Here is a 12191-nt window from a genome sequence, read left to right on the forward strand (position 1 = left end):
AGCAGGAAATACTTACCTGCATTTATGAAAGTGAAGTAGATTCCCAGACACAAGATAGAGTGGTGGGTAAGGGGAGAATCAAACTCTTTATACCTGTTAAATGCTCGGAAACAACATAACTGCAAAGTCAACTTTGTCTTGAAGTCAGATACAAGAATCTTCAAGACCTTCATGAGTGTGTATATTTTGGGGGTTTTTTGTTTAAGTCAGTAGAAGACAAAAATACCAATTTTGTTCTCAGTTTGAGCATGAATCTATGAAGTAAACAATGACACTGGGAATGTCATCTATTTAAAAATAAATAAAAACCATACCAGAAGATGGGTTTTTAACTTTAGCACTACGAAAGGTGTTATCCCAAAGCCACTGCTCAGAGTTTTTTACCTTCAGTTGCAGCTTGGGCTGGAATTCTCGCACTAAATTCATGGAGGAGTCATATATGTTGCTGCCAATTTTCACCCACTCCTTGAGGGGCACAGGGCGGAAATCTGTACAGTACAGCTCTGCATCTAACCATGAGGCCAGGAGCCCCAAGTTAGGGAGGGTAGCACTCATGCCTACTATTTGTATCCCACCAAAACCAGGACTGGTGCTCTTCGTGTGCCTGGAAGTGGTTAAAAGAAAATGAAAGTTAGTGACAACACAGGCTACTGTTCTGGAAAACAGAATTCAGAAGAACTAGCTCAATCTACTTCCTTCCAGCCTCTCAAGTGCAAAGCTAATTTTTTCAACTTCTTGAGAAAGAAAGAAGCCCATACTCTACTCATAGCAAACACTATGTCAGGTTAAGCATTGATAACAAGATAATTCAACTTTCAATCAATTTGAATCTAAACCTTAACCTTCTTTAGGATGCCTACAGCTATAAATTGACTGCATATTTGGAGAGACTGAAAACAAATACATAGATCAACCAGTTCCTTGCCACTAACACAAACATGGAAATAAAGAATGGCTCAGTCTCCACTGCAATCTTTCTAAGCTTAAATGCCTCAATTAAAACACTTCTATTTGTTTCCATTTCAGGACAAATAATACTAGACTAATGTCTTCCAAGATCTGGGAACCAAAGCCCTAAGCACAGCAAAGAAGCAAGTAGCTTCAGTTCTTAAAGTGATGAATAGCAGCTTCTACTAAAGGCAGTGAGAAGTAATGGACTCCTAAAAACCTGAAAACACAAACTGTTAATTTAGATACCCAAATGTAGATTTTAATTCAGGCTTTTACAGCCACGTAATAGGGGGCTTTTTATGCTTCTAAGCTTGTGTTTGAAAACTACTCATTTGAATTGTGCTGAGCCACAAATTGAGACTTTAAAAAATAAAAAGGTCTGATAAATCAATGTGAGCTCAGAAATAACCTGAATCTTCTTAGAACACCCTGGTAATCCTGGCAAAGACAAGACAGGGAAAACAAGATTACCCAGAAGCTATAGTATAAAAGGCCAGTCACTGATGAGACAGAAATGAGGAAGATGGGGAGAGGCAAACTCTCTGTTATCCAACCTCTTTAAGCATTTGCTAATACAGCTTCACCATCAAGGTTGCAGATTTTTGCCTCTACAGGAACTTTGGACCTTTTCCTCCCTAAAGCAACTTTTGACCTCCAAGGATTAAAAAAATTCCAGCTCCACAACACAGTATTTGACTGGGGAAGAGAAAAATCTGCTGCAGAATTTTGGCTGAGTCTAGAAAAGCCTTGTGGAGAAGCATGGACACCCACACAGGCAATGGCCATCTGAGAACATCCTCTTGGTGTGAAGACACAGCTTGTACTTCAGTGGGACAGGCACTGATCATTCTGATAACTGGCCAGACTGGACAGTGTTTAAAGACTTTATATAAGCTCATTAAATAACAAGAGGAAAAAAACCCAAAACACAGACTTAGAAGAACATTTGAGAGAAAATGTGGTCTTCAGCTCAAGGAATCTCAAGTGGATTCCAAGACAAAAACAGCAGCCAATTCCTTCATGTCAGTAAGTGGTACAGGGTACCACTGTCACCTTGACCCTGACAGAGAGATGGAGAATCAGGGCCCATCATGCCTGCATGGTAAAGGCTGGAAAACTGTGTCTTCCCAGGAACATTCCTGGATGCACCTGTACCTTTTTCCCCTGGCAAGTTTTCTCCTTCCTGCTTCTTCAATGCAAGGGAGTACAGCAGAGGGTGGGCCTGCACCTGTGCTGCAGCTACATGCTAAACCAAGAAAAAAGCAGTGGTAAAGTCACCCACACTGCTCCAAAGCGTACTGGCTTCCAGGATTTATGGGGAGAATATGAGAAGTCAGATGTGATTTGATCCAGAACACTGCTGGATCCTGGAAATCATGATGGGAAACACTGGATGAAATGTCCAGTGGAGAGACAGTGTAGAAATGGCAGTTCCCCCAGAACTAAACAGATGGTTTCTGCTTAGCCCAGCACTGGTACAACTCACAAGACAAGAAGCAGCAGAGAAAACTGGCAAAATCTGACTTCTTCTGCTAAGGAAACAGTTGATAGTGATTCTTCTCTCAGCACCATAAATAAAGATTAAGAAGATTACACCACCTCCTCCATTTCCTTTTTTCTTTGTTTGGGCACTATGAAGCTGCTGGACAGTTTGGTGCTGAGAATCTAGATACTGAATTCTTAAAAGCCTCTAGAACTCTTCTCAAACATTTAATCTATTCCCCAGTGTCCAACCAATTGTGCTAAAGGCAGGAAAACATGCAACCACTAGGTTATCACATGTTATAAGCAAAAGCAGAGCTCACCCTGAGCAGTGCTAACTAAGCAGACTATTGGCATATCCTCTAAGCCTTCTGATCAATTCATCATGCACAAGTTAAAAGCACGCCCACTCTTCCACAACACCAGAGCATTCCAGTAGAATAATCACATCATTCCCTGAAACACTAAAAAATTAAACAGGGCAAACCTGCTAGCAAAACTGTTTTTAAAAAATCCAATGTTGAAAAAAAAATAGGCTAAATAAGTAAATGAAAGCACCAGCCTTATTTCTTTTCCTGAGAGAATAAATCCCATGGTAGTTCACAAATTGAAAACCATGAGGAAAAGAGGGTTTAACTACAATGGCATGCCCCTGAAAAGTGGTGTGGTAAGATCTTAATAAACAAAATAGTCTAGGTCATCACTCTCATAAAAACCTTGGAGCTAACCCAAATTTCCAATCACCCAGAGAACAAAATATTTAGAGCCATCCATTATTTAGCATTAAAAGACAAACATCTCAGTCTACTCACCGCTTTGCTACCTTCTCTGTAACATATTTCACTTTGGTCAGGAGGAGTTCCAGCAGATATCCTCGATGAGAGTCTCCCAGCATGTGCAACTCATCCACAACCACCACTCCTGATAAAGAAAAGCACTCAGGTCACATTTGACAAACCTCCAAACTAAGAACAAATAGCCTTGATCCTTTCACATTCCACATGATGAACTGAAATTTATATTCACAAATCCAGCTGTGCTTATCAGCGCCAGTATGGCTTCATTCTGCCACTGAGAGAGAAAGATCATGACCAATGTCATGACATTTCACACCCACCACAACCACACACACAATCAGCTTTTAAAAGATAAAAATAAATAGGTTGTTAGTCTAGCCACCCCACAAAACAGTATTGCATCTATACTGGAACCTCTTTGCAAGTAAAAACCCCCAGGCTTCAGAGTAACTGGAAAGGAAAATTCCAGCACCCAAATGAGCTAGTCAAAAGCTTTGTTGACATAACTGTCTTAGTTAAAACATCATTTTTTACTTTTTACTAATACGGTAATGTCAGAAATAAAACAAGGGCAGATGTAATTATACTGGCAGAGTCTGCTTCCTATTATATTGTTCTTCATTAACTAAACCTGGAAGCTGCTATTTAGCTTTGGCTTTCTAATGAAAAAAAACCCTTATGTGACCTCCTGAAAATGACTTTTTAATCTACTGACCACCTCCATCAAATTTTTAAGGTGTGGAGAAATATCTAAAAGAATAGTGTCTAAAAAGGCTTCTGAATATCAGCAGCTGGAGACAACAGACCAGAGTAGGGTCTTCCCTGAGGAGAAAACATAGAGCCACTACAACTCAGGTACCCAGTGCACCTCCTGCACGCATCCCAGCAGCAGTATATACCCTTTCTAGGCAGCTGACAGGGTCCCAGGGATATGGAGTAGGATAAAGGAAGGTTAAACAAAAAAAGCAGGGCACAGAGGACACCATGCTTCATTAGCTCTGCTGCTGTGGAATTTTTTTCCTCTTTGGTGCAGCTATGTAATATCTTCCTGGTACAGCTAAAATAGCAGGAGCTTAAGGGCAAATGTGACCTTATATTATCTGTTTCAATGCTATTTTTCCTTCTCTTTTTTTTCTCTCCTTCCTACATATGTTCCTTCTCTCTCCGTCTGTTTTCTCCCTCCTTCTCTTTCAAGCCACTTAAGTTAGAAAAGAGTGCTGCACTGCTTCATCAGCCTCTTCTACAAACTCCCACCCATCCAGCTCCTCTGTCTTCCTGTACTTCCTCTATTCTGTGCTTGCTTGTAAAAAATGGCAATTGGTTGGTCACCAAATACATATTTATTCAGCTACCAGAAAAAAGCTTCTTCTTGCTTCTCCATACAACAATCTGTCTGAATTCTTCCAGAGGCGAGACAGGACAGTTTAATCAGATACCTACCAAAGTCAAATCCACACAAGTCACCTTTCCAGTCTGTGTGCCAAGCAGCAGCACATTTTGCTTCCTGAGATGCAGCACAGCACACTAGTGGTACCTACAGGCCAAAGCACAGGGAGTGTTGCTGGTTTTTGCAAGGGCCGCTTGTTTAATACCCTCTGCTGCTACTCAGCTGTAATATAAACTCAAAAAGATGCTAAACCTGTGAGCTGCACTGCCCTGGCACTCTGCATGCTGGTGACACCTGACTGTCACTGGTGCACAGGTGCTCTCCCCTATGCAGGCACTACCTGGGGTAACACAGCAGCAGCCAACAGGCAACCAGTACTGCTCACAGAGCTATCCTCATCTTAAAATGGAACTGTGGCCAAGCATTTCAGGCCCCAGCAGGCAATGGCATTTTCTGCTCAACAAGTTCAGGAATGCAAGTGGGGCCAGAACTTTATCATACTACATAGGTATTGAGAATGAGGCTAGACTCAGTCTGCTACTTCTGTCTGCAAATTAGGTGTGTTCCTAGAAGACAGCTGAAAAAAACAACTAAAAAGTACCTGAGAGCTACCAAACATGTTTACTGTAGAATAACTAGGTTGTTTTAATTCCCCATCCTGTTTAAAACGAAAAAGTTCTGAATAACAAGCAGGGAGGACTTGATTTTTTAAAAATATAACTAAACTAGTAACATTTTAATTTCAAGTTTAAATTAAGAAACAAATATTATAACAGCACATTACAAATCCATTCCCAGCTGATAAACTGAGAAAGCAGTGGATTCTTTTCTAATCATTTTCCTAAAAATTACTTTAGCATCAGTGTCAAGAGGCTGAACAACAGGAACATCATCTCCTGTGTACCTGGATGTTCTAAACTGACACGTTATATAATAATTAGCACCACAACATTGCTTTTAACTGCTTCATACAGCACAGATAGCTCTGGCAGGCAGAGGATTTTAGTATCCCTCAACAATTTCCAAAGGCAACGTGAGCTATCAGCATGGGGTTGACATCAACAAAAGGAACAGCTCAAACTTGAGATGGAATCCAGCCAGGATTGCAGTCATCTCCCAATAACTCATCTCTAAAGATAAAACACCCTTGTTACAAACTAGTCTAAATTTAGAATTAATTAGAAGACAAGGTACAATCTTGCAGTTTCAGACAAGCTTGCTTTGGGTGACAGCTAAACTGGCATTTTCAGTTCATACCCATATTTTACAGCTTTTATGAAAATTTATCTCCAAACAGAAAACTTGTCCATTTCTTACATAAAGATGACTTTTCAAAATCAAACTTTAATTTAAAAATTAATGTCAAAGATGCATATAAAGAAAAAAAAACATTTTTACCCCTATTTCAGTTATATGACAAATATATTGGGGCACAAGCAAAATGGAGGTTTGCAGCAGAGGTGTTTTCAAATGGTGAAAGAAAAACATGATGCTTTAAGGAGGTATTGGTATTGAGAACACATATTCAAACTCAAATCTTGTAGTCGCTTGGCTGGTTATACTTCAATGACTGTTCTCAAGTACATTCATCTTAGAAAGCACAACAACATGTAGGGATGAAATGGAGGTTCCAACCAGAGGGATTTGGTATATCTCTAGTTTCTGAAAGATGGTATCATTAAGCAATACATTTTAATATACTGAGTATGCTTCCAATGCACACAAGCCAACATAAAGTTGCTTGTCCTGACCCCACTGTCTGCCTTGTGCTGGCAGTACAGCTTGTACAGTGTGGTGACATAGGATCAAACTAACCCTAGTTTAAAGAAGCAAAAAATACTTAAACCAAGTAGCCATATATTGAAATAAAATAATTGGTTTTCTTGCAAATGAAGGAATGAAAATACAGATTCAAGAATCAAGCTCGACTGCAGGAGCCTCCATTTGAATGAGCTTAAAATGCTGCAAAACAGTCACCCACTCATCTTCAGCCCACTGGCAGTCTCTAAATCATTCATGGTGATTCAGCCCCTATAGATCCAGGTGTGAATGTGTTATCCCGTGATCTCACACTCTGAAAAAACCTGCAAGGTTTTATTTCCCATTTTCTCTCTAAAAAACTCTTCTGGTACACAATGCAGCAGAATATTATGATACCAGATGCACACAGAACAGCAGTTTCAAAGGTGGAGGTCACAGAGCAGATCAATCCTCATCTATTTTTGCAATTTTTATATTCTTAAAATAGCAACCAGCTATGTCACAGGACAGAGTGAAGATGGGAAGGATTACTGTATAAAACATAACTGGGTATAGCTTTATTGAGCAGAGAAAAAAAGAGAATAAACTTCTGACTGGACTACGAAAGCACACCTCTCTCCAAGTGTACACAGAAACATTGGGCTCCTTCAGGTTTTATCTCATCCTCAGTACCTATGAATACTTTCATTATCTAGTGGCCATCGGGGCCACAGTGACCCAGAAGCCAATGTTACAAGTATAGAGGGTTTTTGAGCAAACAAGACAGAAATGAATGTCACAGCCCTCCCAGTCACCATGCCTACCCAGAGGAGCACTATGTATTCATTCCGCTTATCTGCATCCAGATGAGCACAGAATGTAATTCCTTCTCTTCCTCAAGCTAAATGAAGATAGATCTTAGATTCCACAATCTCTGTCTAAAACAAATGAACATAATACATTCCTGAACTCAAACATATCTCAGAACTTTAATTCTAATTTATTAATTAGAAAACATTTCCTAGCTATGGGAATCATTGTTAAATGCAGCTTGCCGTTCACGTGACACAAACTAAAGCCTGCAGCTTCTACCTACTCACCCAGCTGCTGAGCTACATGGAACAGTGCTGGCTGTCCTCCTAAATCCAAATCAGAGGTTCTCTGGAAGAAGAAAATTGCTGCATGTTCCTATATGGTATGTCTGTCATATACAGAATTGAGAAAATTCTAAGTATCTCATGATTTCACATGTACTCAGAGTATGTACCCCCCACAATGGTCAAGCCTCAGTACTTTACCCAGGGAGTCCATTTTGTTTTCTTCTATGAGCCTGTTGATTAGTCCATTGGCTTTTTCAATGGTGCAGACAGCAACATCCAGAGCAGAGAAACGTCCTGCAGGAGACATGCTTCCCATGTAGCCTTCAACTCTCACATCCACCTCCTGAAACAGGGTCTGTTTTCCAAGGATACAGAACATCCATGCCAAGGTTACAGCTCTGAATTTTGACCAATGCCTGCTGGAATCACATAAAAGCCTGCACTCTACATCTACAATTTCCAGTACTTTAAATGCCATCTAATCAGATTAAAGCCATATCTCAGCCAGTTACTGACACTTCTTTTTTCCACTGTCATTTTTTATTTCCAAAGCAGAAGCCACAGAGTACACGTTGCAAGACAGTGTACATAAATGAGTAAAAGATGAGAACCACTGTTGTGTATAAAAAGATTTGATATTAAAAATGTTAGGGAACACACAATGCAACAGTTTATAATATCAGTGGCTTATGTACAAAGACACCTCCTTCTCGAGAAATCCTGAGCAAAAGCCAAACATGGAACTCCAAACACAATGATGACACATCTCACACTGAAAGCCAAGAAACAACTTCTATTCCAGGTCTCATTACTGCAGTGCCAAAGCTTTGACACATCCCACACAGCATCAACAAAAGACACAAATATTTGGACCTCACAGGTAGGTCACCCTTTAAGTTCAACTATGTGCAGCTATGCCCAAACCTCATGCCAGGAGTAGCAGAACAGAGCTCTGATAATCCTCCAGTTTTACAAGATTAAAGCAAAAACATGTCCCCATTATCAATCACTTCAGAGTAGCTTTTGCACACAGTTTGTAGGATTTCCTAGCAATTTGTAAAGTTAAGATACCATCTCAGTTAATGAACAACCAAACTGTCTTAAATGGCAGAAAATATAACAAAATGCCTGCTGGGTATGGATCTGGTTTTAGTTACCTAATGGCAACCATGTTTGATATGAAAGTCTTTCAAAAAACAATTTATGTTTTTTAAAGGTGTTCCCACTGTAATTTTATTTTTTAAATAGTTGGGGTGAAGAAGCCAAGGTATAACCATATTCTGGCAGAAAAAAAAATTAGCAAAGTCAAAGCGAAATCAAAGGCACAAAATTGTGGTGGAATACCCCAAGGAAAGCTAAAATATCTTTTTATCCTTAAGATAACATTTACACTTTCCCTTTGTACTTTTCCTAACACAATTTTTCATTAGAAACTTAATTTAAATTTTGTATATTATAAAATCTGTGAATAAATGCAACTAACAAGCCTTTAAAAGTCAAAGCTGAAATAAATAAAATATTTTAATAACTCCATATATATTTTCTAAGTTTACCTTTTTGGCTAAAAGTTTCTTTTTTTTTAAATCTCCGATTTAGAGCAAATTTTAAATTTTCTACTTTTGAAAAAACTCAGCAATCTTTTTTCCCCCCATATCCATGCTTTTGCATTTCTGTTTAAAAAATGTGACCCAACAACTACTACCCATAAATTTACCCTCCATGAATGCTACTTACCTGCAGGTAACATTTCTTCTCCTTGGCCACAGAGACAAAGGGAAGGATGAGAAGAGCTTTCTTCCGAGTCTCCAGGACTCGCTTCAAAATAAGCAATTCTGCGACAAGAGTCTTTCCAGCACTGGTAGGAGCTTGGGGAAAAAAAAAAGGGGGGGGTTTAAATTAATTTTTAAAGTTTAAGAAATAAATCTAAAGAGCAAGCATCACAAATCTAGCATAGAAAGCAGTTACTGGAGAACTTGGGGTGGGACTCTTCAGTTCATGTCTCTCACCCACAACCACACTTGCAGTCAACTCCATGAAGAGCAAAGAAGACTAAAAATCATCTGCCTCTTTTCTAAGCTCATCTTCTCAGTGCTGCTCTAGAACCTTTTTCCCATGAAGGGTAGACAACCAACTGTCATTTCCTACAGATTCCTAGTCCACTAGTCTTACTTCTCCTTCTGCATTACTTCCCCTTCTGCACACACACCCCACACACAATATGTGATGAGAAACAATAAATGGACTGAAAAAAACTAATAGCAAATAATATTCTCAGAAGTATGTGTATCTTCAATTACAGTTATCATTCAGTTCCTAGTAGACAGTCTGTAATAAGAGTCACCACTAGCTGACTCCTAATAATCAATTTCTAAAGGAACTTTAACAGAGAAAATGGGGCAAAAAGCCTCTCTTCACATCTGGAAAGGAGACCATTAAGTCAAGTTTGAGGTACATCAATGGGACAGATCTTAGTAAGATGTCTCCAGAAGAGGATCCTGACCTTTCTAGCTGCCAGATCAGAATCCTTCAGCACCAGTATGTCCTTGTAAATGGCAGTGGAAAAGTTAGGGGGACTGTTTTTATCAGATGTTTGCATACCTGAGTAAACTAGGTTCTTCCCTTCCAGAACTTGTCCAAGCATTAGGCATTCTGCTTGCCATTCAAACATCTGCACCACTCCCAGACTGTGGTATTTCTCCAGAACTGCTTCGGGAAGACCCCAGCTTGCAAGGAGCAACTTGTCTGCTTGGTCTTCAGGAACATTTACCTGCTGATATTGCCCTTTGGGAGGAGAAAATTAAAAAAAAAAAAAAATTAGAAGTCAGGTATCATCCTTCAATCTGAGGTCACTTAGGTTATACACCTAAATGTCAAACTTCTCTACAAACTCCTGTATTACAAGAAAAGGCAATAACTATCTGCCCTATATTTTTCAATATTTTGTGTAGATGGTTCACCATTCTTCTTATCTTCTGACATCTTTTTTCCAATTTTCCCTCCTACAAGATTTTCCACATTCGATTAATTCCTTCACCAAACTCTTGCCCTGGTATTTGCTTTTGAGACAGAGCAGCCATTACCAAATACATACTCAAACAGAGCTTCAGCACGGATTAATGCAACAGCATTACAATGGATTTGCCATCTTGTCCGCACCCACACCATTTCCCTTTTAAATTACTGCTGCTGAGATTTCAGTAATTCTTACTGATTACAGAACTGCTCAGTGTTTTTTGTTTTACAGATGAATGAAAACCACAACATAAACCAAACAAGCAGCTCAAGCTACTCTGTGCAGTGTGTTATATTCCAGTTTATTAACACCGATTAGTATCGTCACAATACTGCCAGTTCCTCCAGCTTAATTAAGTTTCTTGATGATTATTTCTTGTCTTAGCAACCCTAAACAACTTTGTGCTGACTACAGACACTGCCTCCTCCCTCTCCTTCTCCTCCCTTTTTCCAAATCATTAAGAAAACTCAAGTGTTTTGTCCCTTTCAGGTGTCTGATCCACAGTAATGCCTCCCCTATCACCCATGAATATATAGTTCCTGTAACAGCGTTTTGTGAAAGATCTTGTCAAATTAGAGATAAAAACCAAATAATCATGTGTCCTGACTCTACTGTACCCGTTCTTCTACTCATACATTGATTTTAGAAAAACATTAAAAAAACTTTAGAAATTTCCCACCATTGTTGCCAGCATAAGGGCAGGCTAGATCAGCAATACCAGCCTGCATAAGCAGCCAGCATTTTTTCTCTCAACACACTAAAAAATTGAACTGCTGCCTTGAAGTTAACCCCAACCTAGGCTGTCACTGTTGCATGATCAGTCTCCTCTACACAAATACATAAAAACACTTGATATATAGCTTAGCTCTGAAAGCTTTGCTTCACTTTGTATAATCAAAGTACCATAAAATACTAAACAAAAATTTAAGCTCTATCAGGATAGAACAGAAATATGCTACAAAGCAGAACAGGCTTCCCAAGGGGAATTCAGAGGAAACCAGAATTGTCTATCCTAAACTGTGACTGCGGTAGGTTGACCCTGGCTGGACACCAGGTGCCACCCAAAGTCATTCCACTCAACTGCACAGGGGAGACAAAATACAATGAAAGGCTCATGGGTGACGAAAAGGACAGGGAAAGACCACCCACCAATTACATCACAGGCAAAACACTTGACTTGGGGAAAATTAATTTATTACTACTCAAATCAGAGTACGATAATGAGAAATAAAATCTTAAAAACACCTACCCTCTCTCCTCCCTTCTTTTCAGGCTCAACTGTACTCCCAATGTTCTCTACCTCTTTCCCACCAGCAGGAGAGGGGAACAAGGAATGGGGGTTGCAGTCAGTTCATCACACAATGTCTCTGCCGCCACTCCTTCCTCCTCAGAGGACAGTTCCTCACACTCTTCCCCTGCTCCAGCGTGGTGTCCCTCTCACTGGAAACAGTCCTCCATGAACTTCTTCATCACCAGTACCTCCCACAGGCCGCAGTTCTTCACAAACTGCTCCACTGTGGGTCCCCCCCGGGGTCTCAAGTCCTGCCAGCAAACTTGCTCCAGCATGGCCTCCTCTCTCCACAGGTCTTGCCAGGAGCCTGCTTCAATGCAGACTTCCCACAGGGCCACGGCCTCCTTCGGGCATCCACCTGTTCCAGCATGGGTTCCTCCAGGGGCTGCAGGTGGATCTCTGCTCCCCCATGGACCTCCATAGGCTGCAT

The 12191-nt window shown here is 40.1% G+C and overlaps 1 protein-coding gene across 1 annotated transcript in view; it reads right to left on the reverse strand.

The window, feature by feature from the left end:
• Nucleotides 1–12191, reverse strand: part of POLQ (DNA polymerase theta) — a 50589-nt gene extending 38398 nt beyond the window's left edge. The window contains exons 1-6 of the mRNA XM_069027760.1: nucleotides 12062–12191; nucleotides 10056–10238; nucleotides 9192–9322; nucleotides 7656–7812; nucleotides 3246–3354; nucleotides 385–604 (exon numbers count right to left, since the gene is read on the reverse strand). Of these exons, the coding sequence (XP_068883861.1) occupies nucleotides 385–604; nucleotides 3246–3354; nucleotides 7656–7812; nucleotides 9192–9322; nucleotides 10056–10238; nucleotides 12062–12191 (930 nt within the window). The remainder of the gene's footprint in view (nucleotides 1–384; nucleotides 605–3245; nucleotides 3355–7655; nucleotides 7813–9191; nucleotides 9323–10055; nucleotides 10239–12061) is intronic.

Source organism: Aphelocoma coerulescens, chromosome 1 (assembly GCF_041296385.1).
Source record: "Aphelocoma coerulescens isolate FSJ_1873_10779 chromosome 1, UR_Acoe_1.0, whole genome shotgun sequence".
NCBI classification, from domain to species: Eukaryota; Metazoa; Chordata; class Aves; order Passeriformes; family Corvidae; genus Aphelocoma; species Aphelocoma coerulescens.